Source organism: Salvelinus namaycush, chromosome 8, assembly GCF_016432855.1.
Source record: "Salvelinus namaycush isolate Seneca chromosome 8, SaNama_1.0, whole genome shotgun sequence".
Lineage (NCBI taxonomy): Eukaryota > Metazoa > Chordata > Actinopteri > Salmoniformes > Salmonidae > Salvelinus > Salvelinus namaycush.
In genome coordinates, this window is record NC_052314.1 from 47,034,881 (window position 1) to 47,053,558 (window position 18,678).

The 18,678-nt window shown below is 42.2% G+C and overlaps 1 protein-coding gene across 1 annotated transcript in view; it reads left to right on the top strand.

The window, feature by feature from the left end:
* cntrob (centrobin, centrosomal BRCA2 interacting protein) overlaps positions 1-15,377 on the top strand; it is a 29,501-nt gene extending 14,124 nt beyond the window's left edge. The window contains exons 13-21 of the mRNA XM_038999844.1: positions 19-123; positions 212-353; positions 610-784; positions 1,301-1,501; positions 6,036-6,235; positions 13,150-13,204; positions 13,318-13,428; positions 13,528-13,627; positions 15,144-15,377. Of these exons, the coding sequence (XP_038855772.1) occupies positions 19-123; positions 212-353; positions 610-784; positions 1,301-1,501; positions 6,036-6,235; positions 13,150-13,204; positions 13,318-13,428; positions 13,528-13,627; positions 15,144-15,297 (1,243 nt within the window). The 3' untranslated portion in view covers positions 15,298-15,377. The remainder of the gene's footprint in view (positions 1-18; positions 124-211; positions 354-609; positions 785-1,300; positions 1,502-6,035; positions 6,236-13,149; positions 13,205-13,317; positions 13,429-13,527; positions 13,628-15,143) is intronic.
* Positions 15,378-18,678: the final 3,301 nt, after the last annotated feature.

An 18,678-nucleotide genomic window follows, 5' to 3' on the forward strand; every position in this document is an offset into this window, starting at 1 on the left:
TTTGACGTGTGTTTTCAGGAATCAGCTGCTGGATCTGAGTGCTCGCCATGAGAGAGAACTTTCCTCCCAGTTACAGCAACACCAGCAGCACACACTGACACTCACCCAGGACTACCAGACCAGGTAACACACACACACGGAAAGTTTATCACACCAGGTTGGTTTTTGCACTTGTAATGGTTTCTGCCCATTTTGTGTGTGTGTGTGTCAGGCTGGCCCACTCCAAGCAGCAGTCTGTTTTGTTGGAGGAGAGCAGGAGGATGCTCGAAGGGCAGAGAGAGGAGCTTGTGAGCAGACTGCAGAGTTTACTACGCTCCCATTGGACAGAAGCACTGAGACTGCTCAGTACACAGGTACACATACTCACACTCAAACAGTGTTTCCACACAGATCATTTATGTCACCTCCTGTTAAGAGAGATACTGACTTGCACTTTTGCTTTCTGCCTCTGCTAATGTTGGTTCGATGTAGCATGCCAAAAACTATGCTTATGGGACTCTTGAATTAGGCTTGTGGTGTAGTTGATTTGCTATCATCCGTTTTTTCAATGGTCAAGGCACAGCCTTCTGAGCCAGCCACCAGAGGTACATGTGTGTGTTTGTTTTGCAGGCAGAAGGGTCTTCTCTTCCTTCGCTGTGGGACGAGCCCAAAGACTGGATGAACCAACATCTACTACAGGAACCATCATCTAGTTCACACATTACAGTACAGTACAGAGCTGCAGCTGACACGCACATGGTGCAGAGAGAGCAGGAGGGGGAGGAAGTTGCTCACTTGGCACAAGGTAATCAATAGGAACATTTTATGTTTTAAACCACTCTGCTTAAACTCACTGATTAGACCTTGTGTTTTAAACCACTCTGCTTAAACTCACTGATTGGACCACTCAAACCTGAAAGTGCTAGCTTCTCAAACCTTCAAACGGTGCCAGAGATCAAGCACTGATTCTCTATTCCCAAGGATACGGTGTTGATGTCTGGCTTGTGAGGCTACTTTCAAATCAAACATTGCATGCTGAGAAAAACGCACATAAACAACACTTTCAAGGGAAATGGTGGCAAATCCACAAGCCCCCATTGCCATCTTTTTTGTCAGTCACTTTTATTTTGCGATTTCTAAGCTCAAAAATAATTTTGCAAATGTGCTCATGAAACATTAATATGGTTTGCACCGGCCCAAACGTGTGTATAATGATTGCACTGTAGAGTCCTGCAGTGTCTCAGTTGAGAGAAGTGCTTTCTCTTTTGTTATTGTTTTTATATTTTTGTTAGTATAATTATTATTATATTTGTTTCACCAGACGCTCAAGCAGTGGTTCTCCGACTCTCCAGAGAGAGAGGAGAATTAAGTGGAGAGGGTGAAGCAAGAGCGATAACAGAGGGAAGAGAGAGAAGATGGGAGAGAGGGGCAGGAAGAGAAGAGAGTGGAAACCTCAGCGTGCTGAACCACACTCTCTCCTTCAACCTTCTGGAGCCACAACTAGACACCACCAACATGACAGGTACCCACACACACACACACACGCACGTCCAGCTAGAAACCACCAACATGACGGTAGGGCTGGGAATTGCTAGGGACCTCACGATACGATATTATCACGATACTTTGGTGCCGATACAATATGTACTGTGATTTTTATTGCGATTCGTTGTTCCAATCATATTGCTCATCATATGTCTGCTGCTGAGGGACAAAAGAGAGCTATGAGAAAACAAGTTTTGATCTGTCATTGAAATAAAAGTGCTGAAAACAAATTGTCTCCCTATTTAAAAAGATGGAGAACAGGCTATGAAGGAAAAATACTGGCGTTTTGGTGCAAGTACAGCCAACTAGCGCAAAAATTATATTGTGATTATAGTCCAAACAATACGATATATTGTCAAAAATAGTATCCTTTTATTTTAACTATCACATTTATTTATTTATTTTTCAATCGGGTACAGACATGTTCGCAGGCACAAACACACACTTGCACATTTTGTTCTTCTATCCTCGTGGGGACATAAAATGAATTTATATTCAAAATCCTGTTTACCCTAACCTGTAACCCAAACCCTAAACCTCTTACCCCTAACCCTCATTGTAAGCCTAACCCTAATTTTAACCCTAAACCTAACCACTGAGTTTAAAATAGCATTTGTCCTCATGGGGACGTGGGAAATGTCCCCACGAGGGAGAATTGTCCATGCGGGAACCTTTGGGGATTTTCGGTCCCCACAAGGATAGAAGAACCAACCACACACACACACAGCCAGAAACCACCAACCTGACAAAAACTCAGGCGTGTGTATGTATATTGTGTAGGTATCACAGGAGGTTGATGGCACCTTAATTGAGAAGGACGGGCTCGTGGTAATAGCTGCAATGGAATAGGTAGAATGGTATTCAACACATCAAACACATGATTTCCACTTGTTTGATGCCATTCCATTTGCTCCGTTCCAGCCATTATTATGAGCCGTCCTCCCCTCAGCAGCCTCCACTGGTAGGTATTGCACTCACATATTCGGGTGTGTGTGACATGACTGTGCAGTAGCCTAATAGTCATCTCACCTCTAATCTGTTAATGTCGGAATTGGATTTATGCAGTCTCCCTGAATCCTGCCACCAGAGCCAAAAATATGTACAGTAATGCCAACACACTCACACACTAATACACACTTAACACACACTATCACAATTTTGTCTGCCCTCATCCTTCTACTACCAGAGCCAAATATATACTTACACTAACACACAATGACACACACTAACACAATTGTCTCTTCTGCAACCTGAGCTAAATATACGATAATGCTGCCCTGGGTGTGACCAGTGAGAAATCAAATGTTATTAGCCACATGCTCCGAATACAAAAGGTGTAGACCTTACAGTGAAATGCTTACTTATGAGCCCCTAACCAACAATGCAGTTTAAAAAAATACGGATAAGAATAAGAAATAAAAGTAACAAGTAATTAAAGAGCAGCAGTAAAATAACAATAGCGAGACTATATACAGGGGGGTACCGGTACAGAGTCAATGTCAATGTGCAGGGGCACCGGTGTCGAGGTGTACATGTAATAACTCTACCTACATGTAAAATGTACATGTAGGTAGAGTTATTAAAGTGACTATGCAAAGATAATAACAGAGAGAAGCAGCAGCGTTCCAGAGGGGGGGAGGCAATGCAAATAGTCTGGGTAGCCATTTGATTAGGTGTTCAGGAGTCTTATGGCTTGGGGGTAGAAGCTGTTTAGAAGCCTCTTGGACCTAGACTTGGCGCTCGGGGACCGCTTGCCATGCGGTAGCAGAGAGAACAGTCTAGGACTAGGGTGGCTGGAGTCTGACCATTTTTAGGGCCTTCCTCTGACACCGCCTGGTGTAGAGGTCCTGGATGTCAGGAAGCTTGTCCCCAGTGATATACTGGGCCATTAGCACTACCCTCTGTAGTGCCTTGCGGTCGGAGGCCGAGCAGTTATCATACCAGGCAGTGACGCAACCAGTGAGGATGCTCTCGATGGTGCAGCTGTTGAACTTTTTGAGGATTTGAGAACCCAAACCCTACACCTCTTACCCCTAACCCTCATTGTAAGCCTAACCCTAAGACTAGGAAATATGTAAAGCCTAACCCTAAGTAAAAAAAAAAAAAAAAAAAAAAAAGCCTAACCCTATGTAAGCCTAACCCTAAGACTAGGAAATATGGAAAGGAAGCTATTTTCCTCTTTTCAGTCTCCTGAGGGTGAATAGGTTTTGTCGTGCCCTCTTCACGACTGTCTTGGTGTGCATGGACCATGTTAGCCTGCCCGTGCAGTCATGAGTGAACAGAGAGTACAGGCGGGGACTGAGCACGCACCCCTGAGGGGCCCCTGTGTTGAGGATCTGCATGGCGGATTTGTTATTAACTACTCTTACCACCGTCAGGAAGTCCAGGATCCAGTTGCAGAGGGAGGTGTTTAGTCCCAGGGTCCTTAGCTTATTGATGAGCTTTGAGGGCACTATGGTGTTGAACACTGAGCTGTAGTCAATGAATAGCATTCTCACATAGGTGTTCCTTTTGTCCAGGTGGGAAAGAGCAGTGTGGAGTGCAGTAGAGATTGCATCATCTGTGGATCTTTTGGGGTGGTATGCAAATTGGAGTGGATTTAGGGTTTCTGGGATAATGATGTTGTTGTGAGCCATGACCAGCCTTTCGAAGCACTTCATGGCTACAGACGTGAGTGCTAAGGGTAGGTAGTCATTTAGGCAGGTTACCTTTGTGTTTTTGGGCACAGGCACTATGGTGGTCTGCTTAAAACATGTTGGTATTACAGACTTGGACAGGGAGAGGTTGAAAATGTCAGTGAAGACCCTTGCCAGTTGGTCAGCGCATGCTCGCAGTACACGTCCTGATAATCCGTCTGGCCCTGCGACCTTGTGAATGTTGACCTGTCTAAAGGTCTTACATCAGCTGCGGAGAGCGTCTTCCGGAACAGCTGATGCTCTCATGCATGTTTCAGTGTTATTTGCCTCAAAGCGAGCATAGAAGTAGTTTAGCTCGTTTGGTAGGTTTGTGTCACTGAGCAGCTCTCGGCTGTGCTTCCCTTTTGTAGTCTGTAATGGTTTGCAAGCCCTGCCACATCCGACGAGCGTCAGAGCCGGTGTAGTATGATTCGATCTTAGTCCTGTATTGATGGTTCGTCGGAGGGCATAGCGGAATTAGTTATAAGCATCCAGGTTAAAGTCCTGCGCCTTGAAAGCGGCAGCTCTAGCCTTTAGCTCTGTGGGGATGTTGCCTGTAATCCATGGCTTCTGGTTGGGGCATGTACTTACGGTCACTGTCATCGATGCACTTATTGATGAAGCCATTGACTGATGTGGTGTACTCCTCAATGCCATCGGAGGAATCCTGGAACATATTCCAGTCTGTGCTAGCAAAACAGTCCTGTTGCTTAGCATCTGCCTCATCTGACCACTTTTTAATTGATCTAGTCATTGGTGCTTCCTGCTTTAATTTTTGCTTGTAAGCCGGAATCAGGAGGATAGAATTATGGTCAGATTTGCCAAATGGTGGGAGAGCTTTGTATGCGTCTGTGTGTGGAGTAAAGGTGGTCCAGAGTTTATTTTTTATTTTTCTCTCTGGTTGCACATTTAACATGCTGATAGAAATTTGGTAAAACGGTTTTAAGTTTCCCTGCATTAAAGTCCCCTGCTACTAGGAGCGCCACCTCTGGGTGAGCGTTTTCTTGTTTGCTTATGGCGGAATACAGCTCATTCAATGCTGTCTTAGTGCCAGCCTCTGACTGTGGTGGTATGTAAACAGCTACGAAAAATACAGATGAAAACTCTCTCTAGGTAGGTAGTGTGGTCTACAGTTTATCATGAGATATTCTACCTCAGGCGAGCAATAGCTCGAGACTTCCTTAGATATCGTGCACCAGTTATTTACAAAAATTCATAGTCCACCGCCCCTTGTCTTACCAGACGCCGCTGTTCTATCCTGCCGGTGCAGCGTATAACCAGCCAGCTAGCTGTATGTTGATAGTGTCTTCGTTCAGCCACGTTGCTGTGAAGCATAAGATATTACAGTTTTGAATGTCCCGTTGGTAGTTTCATCTTCCGCGTAGGTCATCTATTTTTATTGTCCAAAGATTGCAAGTTTGCTAACAGAATGGAAGGAAGTGTTGTTTTTTTTTGATCACATACGAATTCGCAGAAGGCAGCCCGCCCTCCGGCCCCTTTTTCTCCGCCTCTTCTTCACGCAAATCACGGGGATCTGGGCCTGTTCACGATAATGCAGTACATCGTTCGCGTTTGCCTCGTCAGACTCGTTAAAGGAAAAAAAGGATTCTGCCAGTCCGTGGTGAGTAATCGTAGTCCTGATCTCCAGAAGTTATTTTTGGTCATAAGAGACGGTAGCAGCAACATGTACAAAATAAGTTTTAAAAAAAAGTTACAAACAACGCAAATAAATGAACAAAAAAGCACAATCGTACACATCCTGGGTTAATCTCTCTACACAGCTAAATATACTCTACGCTTGTGTCTACATCGCCACTTTTCTGTGTGCTTGTGCAGCAGGACTTGAAGAGCTGTGTGACAGAGGGGGAGATCTGAGGAGATGTTTGGCGGAGGAAGAGGAGCATAAGGGAGAAAGACAGAGAGCTGAGAGTGGAGAGAGGCAACAGTGGGCGGAGAGGGGTCCCAGCCTCACCTCTGGCCCCAGCCCTAGCTTTGACCGCGGAAGGAGGAGTGAACTACAGTACTATGTCTCCATGGTGAGTACCTCTCTCTTGCTATCTGTGACACAAACTCACACACACTCTGTCTGTATTCTCTTTACTTTCACTTACACACAGTTATCTAAAGTGCATTCGGAAAGTATTCAGACCCCTTGACTTTTTCCACATTTTGTTACGTTACAGCCTTATTTTAAAGGTGATAAATAGTTTTTTTTCCTCATCAATCTACACACAATCTACCCATAATGACAAAGAAAAACGGGTTTACATTTTTTGCGGCAAATTTATACAAAAAAAGCCCAGGAAATATCACGTTTACATAAGTATTTAGACACTTTACTCTGTACTTTGTTGAAGTACCTTTTGCAGCGATTACAAACTTTGCACACCTGTATTTGGGGAGTTTCTCCCATTCTTCTCTGCAGATCCTCAAGTTCTGTCAGGTTGGATGGGGAGCGTTACTGCACAGCTATTTTCGGTCTCTCCAGAGATGTTCGATCGGGTTCAAGTCCGGGCTCTGGCTGGGCCACTCAAGGACATTCAGAGACTTGTCCCGAAGCCACTCCTGCTTTGTCTTGGCTGTGTGCTTATAGGGTCGTTGTCCTGTTGGAAGGGGAACCTTCCCAGTCTGAGGTCCCGAGCGCTCTGAAGCTGGTTTTCATCAAGGATCTCTCTGTACTTTGCTCTGTTCATCTTTCCCTTGATCCTGACTAATCTTCCGGTCCCTGCCGCTAAAAAACATCCCCACAGCATGATGCTGCCACCACCATGCTTCACCGTAGGGATGGTGCCAGGTTTCCTCCAGACGTGATACTTGGCATTCAGGACAAATAGTATAATTTGGTTTCATCAGACCAGAGAATCTCATTTTCTGAAAGTCTTTAGGGAAGGTTTTCCACATATGAACTCTGGAGCTCTGTCAGAGTGACCATCAGGTTGCTGGTCACCTCCCTGTCCAAGGCCATTCTCCCCCGATTGCTCAGTTTGACCGGGTGGACGGCTCTAGGAAAGAGTCTTGGTCGTTCCAAACTTCTTCCATTTAAGAATGATGGAGGCCACTGTGTTCTTGGGGACCTTCAATGCTGCAGAAATGTTTTGGTACCCTTCCCCAGATCTGTGCCTCGACACAATCCTGTCTTGGAGCTCTATTCCTTTGACCTCATGGCTTGGTTTTGGCTCTGAAATGCACTGTCAACTGTGGGACCTTACATATACAGTTTTACATACACTGGTTTTACTGTTTTTTTTTTTTTATACATTTGCAAAAATTTCTAGACTTGTTTTGACTTTCAGTATGGGGTTTTTGTTATTTAATCAATTTTAAAATAAGGTTGTAATGTAACAAAATGTGGGAAAAGTCAAGGGGTTTGAATACTTAACGGATGGACTGTAAATGTCTGGATTTGATTAGCGCTTTGATTTCAGCCTGATGCTGATCCATACATTAACCTGTTAAACTCTGGTGGAATTTTCTAAACAACGCCTAATATTGTATAATACCCTCAAAGTACATTTTGGTTTTAAAACTGTCTTACAAACCCATGCTTAGTACTGTTAGAAAGGTAATAACTGTGTTTCTGACACCTTTATCTGAATCCCAATGTGACTACAAGATGCAGCAGACCAAATAAAAACATACATTTACAGTTTTTTTGTGGGTGGGGGGTGCCTAAGAGATTTAAAAGTCTAGGTTTGAGATATAATATGTCACCAACTACTGTTCCAAAATATATATATATATTTTTTTACATTTCTTTTTCTCAGATCTTATAACTAATGGTGGCGCTCTAAACATGCAAATTCCCATTGAAAAACAGCCATTTTAAAAGTGCAGGGCTTGTGCAACATTCCATACCTTTTACAGGAATAAAATATACTGAACAACAATATAAATGCGACATGCAACAATTTCAAAACATTTACTGAGTTACAGTTCATATAAGGAAATCAGTCAATTGAAATACAATTTTCAGGCCCTAATCTATGGATTTCACATGACTGGGAATATAGATATGCATCTGTTGGTCACGGATACCTTTAAAAAAGGTCAATATCTGGTGTGACCACCATTTGCCTCATGCAGCGTGAGACACCTCCTTTGTGTAGAGTTGGTCAGGCTGTTGATTGTGGCCTGTGGAATGTTGTCCCACTCCTCTTCAATGGCTCTGCTGGATATTGGCAGGAACTGGAACACGCTGTCGTACACGTCTATCTAGAGCATCCCAACATACATGCTCAATGGGTGACATGTCTGGTGAGTATGCAGGCCATGGAAGAACTAGGACATTTTCGGCACTCTGTTCACAACATTGACATCAGCAAACCGCTTGCCCACACGATGCTGTCTGCCATCTGCCCGGTACAGTTGAAACCGGGATTCATCTGTGAAGAGCATACATCTCAAATCAAATGTATTTATAAAGCCCTTACATCAGCTGATATCTCAAAGTGCTGTACAGATACCCAGACTAAAGCCCCAAACAGCAAGCAATGCAGGTGTAGACACACGGTGGCTAGGAAAAACTCCCTAGAAAGGCCAGAACCTAGGAAGAAACCTAGAGAGGAACCAGGCTATGAGGGGTGGCCAGTCCTCTTCTGGCTGTGCTGGGTGGAGATAACAGAACATGGCCAAGATGTTCAAATGTTCATAGATGACCAACAGGGTCAAATAATAATAATCACAGTGGTTGTCGAGGGTGCAACAGGTCAGCACGTCAGGAGTAAATGTCAGTTGGCTTTTCGTAGCCGATCACATTCAGAGTATCTCTACCGCTCCTGCTGTCTCTAGAGAGTTGAAAACAGCAGGTCTGGGACAGGTAGCATGTCCGGTGAACAAGGCATGCAGGCGCGCTCTGGCCCCATCCGATGATAACTCCACCCACTTTGCCAAAGCACAGCCCCCACACCACTAGAGGGATATCGTCAACCACCAACTTACCATCCTGAGACAAGGCCGAGTATAGCCCACAAAGATCTCGCTACGGCACAACCCAGGGGGGGGTTGCTACACCGCCTGGTGTAGAGGTCCCGGAATGCAGGTACGCACTACCTGTAGTGCCTTGCGGTCGGAGGCCGAGCAGTTGCCGTACCAGGCAGTTATGCAACCAGTCAGGACGTTCTCGATGTTGCAGCTGTAGAACCTTTTGAGGATCTGAGGACCCATGCCAAATCTTTTTTGTTTCCTGAGGGGGAATAGGCTTTGTCGTGCCCTCTTCACGACTGTCTTGGTGTGTTTGGACCATTCTAGTTTGTTGGTGATGTGGACACCAAGGAACTTGAAGCTCTCAACCTGCTCCACTACTAACCTATCCTGGATGAGCTGCACTACCTGAGCCACTTGTGTGGGTTGTAGACTCCGTCTCATGCTACCACTAGAGTGAGAGCACCGCCAGCATTCAAAAGTGACCAAAACATCAGCCAGGAAGCATAGGAACTGAGAAGTGGTCTGTGGTCACCACCTGCAGAATCACTCCTTTATTGGGGGTGTCTTGCTAATTGCCTATAATTTCCACCTTTTGTCTATTCCATTTGCACAACAGCATGTGACATTTATTGTCAATCAGTGTTGCTTCCTAAGTGGACAGTTTGATTTCACAGAAGTGTGATTGACTTGGAGTTACATTGTGTTGTTTAAGTGTTCCCTTTATTTTTTTGAGCAGTGTATATTTTTTTATCTTTAGAATTACTAGTCTTACACATATACCTTCCATTAAATTTCCCCTAATGTGCGACGTGCTTATAAGCCTACCTCTTTCTCTATTGTTGCTTAATTCCTTCCTTGTTAAGGACAACAAAACTTATTTAATTTATCTTCATCATTGTAATGAAATGCTTTAATAATATAGGACTAGAATAAGATGCAGACAGCTTTTACTTCTCTTAACGAAGATTTAATCATTATGGGTCTGAATAAATAACTCTACCGCCATCAGGTGTTCCCTTTTCTTTCAAACTCCATGAGTTCTATAGGCTGCTAGGCTTGGGCGGCATCCAGATGGTCATATCTTCATACCGACCTTGTGCCATACCGGGATATTCTGTAATACTGAACACAAGGGCGCTGCTTTCAAACCCCACTGATACTCTGTAATCTGAAGGTTAGCAAGGCTAACAAGTACATGTGAAATCCCACAGAGAATGCTTTCTAAATGCTAATGAGTGCCTTGCGAAATGTTTTTACAGTTTCTAACCTAAACTATACAAGTAACTCAAAAATGATACTCACAATTTACTGCACGCACAAAACAAATATTTAGCTAACAAGGCTCTTAATCCAGGAAGGGATTCTCTGTTTTTACCAAGCAAATGCTTGATTTTGTAAGAAGCTAACCATTTAGCTAGATAGCTTACTAGTTACTAAATTAGCAATCCAAATGCATTTAGCACATTTTAGACAGTTAACTTAATAGTTATAGGATATTGAGCTGGCAAACATTTAGTTGTGAATTCCATACTGTAATTAGATCACCTGGCACATGCTGCACAACAGTGAGTGACTCACAAGTCTCCATTCCCTCATCGTTGTGCACTTGTAAACAAACACCACGTGACTGGGGACTACCGTAAGCTTCATAATAATGTGATGGGTGAAATGAAGAACACAATGTTCTTTATCTCCTAACATATTGCACAAATTGACTGAAGATATTTAATGAAAAAGTAGCTACAAATATTCAAAAAAAAAAAAAAAAATGTTTATATAAATTGTTTGGACTGTATTGAAAAACCATCCCATGGCTTTTTCCAAATACCCCGGTATATGGTATACCGCCCATGCTTAGCTGCTGTATTTAACATTAAGCAAACAAGAGCTTGTATTCCTCTTCAAATAGTCTATTAGTATAAGAAATGAAACAACAAAATTCCATCAAGTTATTCTATGGAACTCCAAGAGCTAAGCAGTGTTTTTTAAGGAGAAAGGTCAGTGGAGAGCAGTTGCAAAAGACAAGACGCTATAAGTTAGAAGCTTATGTATAACACATTCATTAGCTAAATATAGGCTACTACTGCATTGAATGTATCACCTAAAAGAGGTAGGCTAGGACATCTATATACAGTACCAGTCAAAAGTTTGTACACGCCTACTCATTCAAGGGTGTTTCTTTATTTTTACTATTTTCTACATTTCTACGTTGCTAGACTGAAGCCACTCTTCAGTAAAAAGCACATGACAGCCCTCTTGGAGTTTGCCAAAAGGCACCTAAAGACTTTGACCATGAAAGACAAGATTTTTTAACACCTGGACTACTGTTCAGTCAATTTGTCAGGTGTCACAAAGAGGGACTTAGAAAAATTGCAATTGTCTCAGAAAAGGGCACCACAGCTGGCCTTTGGATATACACAGCAAACATTAATATCTCTCCTGGCTCAAAATGGAGAGATTGACTTCACAAATTTAATTTGTGAGAGGTATTGACATGTTGAAAGCACCGAGCTGTCTGTTTAAACGACTAACACAGCTCAGGCACCCATGCATACCCCAAAAGACATGATTTTACAGTCCCTAAGTCCAGAACAGACTTTGGGAGGCGTACAGTACTACATAGAGCCATGACTACATGGAACTATTCTACGTCAGGTAACTGATGCAAGCCCAAATATAGGCACAGACACATGCATACACACACGATAACATACGCACTATACACATACATTCACATGGATTTTGTGTTGTAGATATGTGGGAGTGGAGTATGGGCCTGAGGGCACACACTTTTAGTGTGTTGTGAATTCTGTAATGAATGTATTGTAATGTTTTAAAAAATTGTATAACTGCCTTAATTTTGCCGGACCCCAGGAAGAATAGCTAGGCGGCAACTAATGGGGATCCATAATAAATACAAATAGATGTTAGACACACCTTTGGCTGCGATTACAGCTTAGTCATTCTGGGCAAATTTCTAAGAGCTTTCCACACCTGGATTGTGCAACATTCCCATTATTATTTTCAAAATTCTTCAAGCTCTGTCAAATTGGTTGTTAATCATTGATGGACAACCATTTTTCAGGTCTTGCCATAGATTTCCAAGTCGATTTAATTCAAAACTGTAACTCGGCCACTCAGGAGCATTCACTTTCTTCTTGGTGAGCAAATCTAGTGTAGATTTTGCCTTGTGTTTTAGGTTATTGTCCTGCTGAAAGGTGAATTCATCTCCCAGTGTCTGCTGATAAGCAGAATGAACCAGGTTTTCCTCTAGGATTTTGCCTGTGCTTTTATCCTAAAAAAAAATCCCCTATCCTTAACGATTACAAGTATACCCATAACATGAAGTTTGAAAATATGTAGATTGGCCCCAAACATAACACTTTTGTATTTAGGACAAAAAGTTGATTACTTTGCCACATTTTTTTGCAGTATTACTTTAGTGCCTTGTTGCAAACAGGATGCATGTTCTGGAATATTGTTATTCTGTACAATTCTGTCAATTGGGTTAGTATTGTGGAGTAACTAATATGTTGTTGATCCATCCTCAGTTTTCTCCTGTCACAGCCATTAAACTCTGTAACTGTTTTAAAGTCACCATTGGCCTCATGGTAAAATCTCTGAGTGGTTTCCTTCCTCTCCGGCAAGGGAGTTGGGAAGGACGCCTGTATCTTTGTGGTGTTGGGAAACCACCCTGGTCTTTGTAGTTGAATCTGTGTTTGAAATTCACTGCTCGACTGAGGGATCTTACAGATAATTGTATGTGTGTGGTACAGAGATGAGGTAGTCATTCAAAAATCATATTAAACACTATTATTGCACACAGAGTGAGTCCATGCAACTTATTATGTGACTTGTTAAGCTTATTTACCGGCTTTTCACAGTTATTTATTCGTAGAAAGCAAGTGGGTTTGGGTGTTAAATCTTAGTAAGTATCGGTAACCCGGTTCCCACTTTTTAACCCTGCTATGAACTGCCTATTAAGGGAAACCAATGAGACCCCTCTCTCCATCTGTCTTTCTATCAGTTGTTAGATCGTTCTCCAGGAGAGCCAGTGGAGAGTCCAGCTCAGGACAACACAGGTAACCATGGCAACTAGTATTCTAATATTACAAGGTTTAATTACCTCAAGGGTGGTGAAGCATTATGTGTGTTTTATTTACCTGGAAGGGGTGGGGTGTGTGTGTGTGTTTAGGTCTGGGGTCATCGTGGGACAGTGTGAAGTTTCAGCTTCACGCCCCTCTGGTCAATCCCTCCTCCCCTGGAGACCAAACCAGACACCCCACACGCAATCCAACTAACACAGGTGTGCTGCATACACACAAATATACAAACACAAAAATGGCCTGGGAATATATATCTAATTTCAGTTTATAAACCCACCTCCACCCCTGTGTGTTTGCAGGTCAGGTGTCAGCCCAGCTCAGGTCTCTCCTGGCGCAGTTCCCCTCCCAGCCTGACAGGGCGGCGCGCTCTCTGCAGTTGCTCTCTACGCTGACACATGGGTAAACCACAGACACACACCCCTTATGAACCTACCTGTCCACAACAAACATTTAACAAGCTGTATTTCAGAATGTTATTGGCGCTCTGAGCATTCAGACTGCGGTTTATTGTGGCTGTGTATTGTGTGTGTATTAAGGTTTGTGTTTCATATTGTCTATTTTTTATTTACCTTAATTGAATCAAGGAGTCACCATTGAGACCAGTGTCTCTTTGGAGGGAGCCCTGCATATACATTACCGGTCAAAAGTTTTAGAACACCTACTCATTCAAGGGTTTTTCTTTATTTTTACTATTTTCTACATTGTAGAATAATAGTGAAGACATCAAAACTATGAAATAACACATATGTAGTAACCATAAAAGTGTGAAAGAAATCCAAATATATTTTATATTTGAGATTCTTCAAATAGCCACCCTATTATAGCCGTTCATATTATGGCAAGAACAGCTCAAATAAGCAAAGAGAAACAACAGTCCATTACTTTAAGACATGAAGATCAGTCAATACGGAACATTTCTAGGACTGTGAAAGTTTCTTCAAGTGCAGTCGCAAAAACCATCAAGCTCTATGATGAAACTGGCTCTCATGAGGACCGCCACAGGAGTGGAAGACCCAGAGTTACCTGTGCTGGAGAGGATACGTTCATTAGAGTTACCAGCCTCAGAAATTGCAGCCCAAATAAATGCTTCACAGAGTTCAAGTAACAGGCACATCTCAACATCAACTGTTCAGAGGAGACTGCATGAATCAGGCCTTCATGGTCAAATTTCTGCGAAGAAACCACTACTAAAGGACACCAATAAGAAGATACTTGCTTGGGCCAAGAAACCAAAACATAGAACAATAGACCGGTGGAAATGTGTCCTTTGGTTAGGTGTCCAAATTGGAGATTTTTGTTTCCACCCGCCGTGTCTTTGTGAAACGCGGTGTGGGTGAACGGATGATCTCTGCATGTGTATTTCCCACCGTAACGCATGGAGGTGGTGGTGTTATGGTGTGGGGTTGCTTTGCTGGTGACACTGTCTGTGATTTATTTAGAATTCACGGCACACTTAACCAGCATGGCTACCACAGCATTATGCAGCGATACGCCATCCCATCTGGTTTGGGCTTAGTGGGACTATCATTTGTTTTTCAACAGGACAATGACCCAAAACACACCTCCAGGCTGTGTAAGGGCTATTTTACAAAGAAGGAGAGTGGTGGAGTGCTGCATCAGATGACCTTGATTTGTTTAACACTTTTGGTTTCTACATGATTCCATATGTGTCATTTCATAGTTTTGATGTCTTCACTATTATTCTACAATGTAGAAAATAGTAAAAATAAAGAAAACCCCTTGAATGAGTAGGTGTCCTAAAACTTTTGACCGGTATTGTCCAATTTCATGAAATACATAAAAAGCAAAATACAATATCAAACAAATAAAATACAGCATACTACACTACACAATATTTACAAAACAAAGTGAACACATTCTTTATTTATAAAAATCCTCTCTCTGGTCTGTATAGGTCTGATGGTGAGTGTGAGGAGAAGCCGAGCCGCCTGAAGAAGAGCGACCCACTCCTCCGGAACTCTGGAGTGTCCCGAGTAACTAGTCAGGGGTCCGGGGTGAGGGGTCAGGTGCCGGGTATGAGGGGCAGAAGGGGGGGAGCGTGGAGATGATGTTTTTGTTAAAAAGCTGTTTGAATGTTTTACCACATCACATATGTTTGTGACTGTTATTAAAATCGACTTTTTCTATTCATGAGGTTCTGTGTGTATTCTAAACAACTTTTTAATATATATATTTTTTTAAATTGAACCTCTAGAGGATCTGTGTCCTGTCCTCGGGATGGTTGCGCTAACGTATGCTAATGTGAGTAGCATGAGGTTGTAGGAAACAAAACAAAATCCCAGGACATAGACATATCTGATAAGGGCAGATATATTAACAAATCAAATCAAGTTTATTTTATATAGCCTTTCGTACATCAGCTAATATCTCGAAGTGCTGTACAGAAACCCAGCCTAAAACCCCAAACAGCAATTAATGCAGGTGTAGAAGCACGGTCCAATTTACAGGAATTTAAGCTAACTGCACTGTCCAATTTACAGTAGCTATTACAGTGAAAGAATACCATGCTATTGTTTGAGGAGAGTGCACAATTATGAACTTGAAAATGTATGAATAAACCAAATTAGGCACATTTGGGCAGTCTTGATACAACATTTTGAATAGATATGCAATAGTTCATTGGATCAGTCTAAAACTTTGCCATACACTCCTGGCATCTAGTTGCCAAAGTCTATATTGCGTCTGGGCTAGAATAATTCATTATGGCCTTTCTCTTGCATTTCAAAGATAATGGTACAATTATCTTTTTTTAAACGTGTTTTTTCTTTGTATTGTCTTTTACCAGATCTAATGTGTTATATTCTCTCATACATTAATTTCACATTTCCACAAACTTTAAAGTGTTTCCTTTGAAATGGTATCAAGAATATTTATATCCTTGCTTCAGGTCCTGAGCTACAGGCAGTTAGATTTGGGTATGTCATTTTAGGCTAAAATTGACAAAATCCTTAAGAGTTAACCTTTATATAACTAGGCAAGTCAGTTAAGGACAAATTATTATTTTACAATGATGGCCTACCCTGGCCAAATCCTCCCCTAACCAGGACGACAATTGTGTGCCGGCTTATGGGACTCCCGATCATGGGATCGAACCAGGGTCTGTAGTGATGCCTCTAGCACTGAGATGCCATGCCTTAGACCACTGCGCAACTCTGAAGCCCAAGTGAGAAAATAAATATGATCTCCCTCGTACCTCTTACTCACGCTTACTCTCTTAAATACGAGTAAAACTAAATGCATGCTTTTCAACCGATCGCTGCCTGCACCTGCCCGCCTGTCCAACATCACTACTCTGGACGGCTCTGACTTAGAATATGTGGACAACTACAAATACCTAGGTGTCTGGTTACACTGTAAATTCTCCTTCCAGACTCACATCAAACATCTCCAATACAAAGTTCGGCTTCCTATTCCGCAACAAAGCATCCTTCACTCATGCTGCCAAACATACCCTTGTAAAACTGACCATCCTACCAATCCTCCACTTCGGTGATGTCATTTACAAAATAGCCTCCAATACCCTACTCAATAAATTGGATGCAGTCTATCACAGTGCCATCCGTTTTGTCACCAAAGCCCCATATACTACCCACCACTGTGACCTGTACGCTCTCGTTGGCTGGCCCTCTTCTTCATACCCGTCGCCAAGCCCACTGGCTCCAGGTCATCTACAAGACCCTGCTAGGTAAAGTCCCCCCTTATCTCAGCTCGCTGGTCACCATAGCAGCACCTACCTGTAGCACGCGTTCCAGCAGGTATATCTCTCTGGTCACCCCCAAAACCAATTCTTCCTTTGGCCGCCTCTCCTTCCAGTTCTCTGCTGCCAATGACTGGAACGAACTACAAAAATCTCTGAAACTGGAAACACTTATCTCCCTCACTAGCTTTAAGCACCAGCTGTCAGAGCAGCTCACAGATGACTGCACCTGTACATAGCCCATCTATAATTTAGCCCAAACAACTACCTCTTTCCCTACTTTATTTATTTATTTATTTTGCTCCTTTGCACCCCATTATTTCTCTCTACTTTGCACATTCTTCCACTGCAAATCAACCATTCCAGTGTTTTACTTGCTATATTGTATTTACTTTGCCACCATGGCCTTTTTTTTGCCTTCACCTCACTTGCTCACATTGTATATAGACTTATTTTTCTACTGTATTATTGACTGTATGTTTGTTTTACTCCATGTGTAACTCTGTGTTGTTGTATGTGTCGAACTGCTTTGCTTTATCTTGGCCAGGTCGCAATGGTAAATGAGAACTTGTTCTCAACTTGCCTACCTGGTCAAATAAAGGTGAAATAAATAAATAAATAAAAACATTAGGGAGTGTGTGAGGCCACTTGGAACCGAGTACGGTCTAGTTTAGATCACTTAAATGTCTGACAATCTCTACTCACCACTCAATCCCTGTCAGCTTTCTCGCACACACTTATCCTCTGATCCCACAACATAGAAAAAATAAGGTAGAGAAGCCCCCTTTTCTGTCCCTCATTCTATCTGATGATCATAGAGATGGGGCTGTGTTCTGGTGTATTTGTATTTATTATGGATCCCCATTAGCCAAAGCAGCAGCTACTCTTCCTGGTGTCCAGCAAAATTAAGACCGCTTATACAATTTGAAAACATTACAATCCATTCAGATTTCACAGCACACTGTGTGCCATCAGGTCCCTACTTCACCACTACCACATATCTACAGCTAATGGATATCTGTAATAAATACAAAAATACAAAACCTTGCGTAACACATTTGTTTAACAGGTACGGAAGGCTGCTTAGACTGACCCCTGTAATCTTAGAATGCATGTTGACTACCCTAGCTGCAGTTTAGTTCAGATCATAGAAAACATTAAGATGATTTAGTTCAGATCATAGAAAACACAAAGATACAAATTGGCTGAAAATAATTGGCATAAATAGAAAAATATACCAGTTACATTTGAGGACAAAAAGGTTGACAGCTGCGCCATACAGTTTGCAAAATAAATGGGAGGAGATTTTCAATGTATTGATTCCATGGCACATGGTTTGTTAATTGATATAAAAAAAACAGGAGTTTTTCAATTTAAATTATTATACAAAGTTCTTGCCAATAACAGAATGCTATATATATATAGAGAAGGAATTACTTAATCGTTTATTCTGGTATTTCCCCTATGTAGCTTGTTTCTGATCACAAGTTCAGGAATAGTTAGAAAATCACAACATTCCCTTAAAATGAACCTTACGAATAGCAGTGGTGGGCAATTTGGAAAGCCATAGTCAGTCAATAATAATACTCGTAGGAAAGGTTTTCACTTTTAGCTCACATTCCGTGCAATTAGAATGGTTCAAAATGTATGTAAAACATTTACAGCACAATTTAAAAGTATATGGCACATGGAAACCAACCAAGGGTGGTCTATGGTGATAGGTGGGACTAAA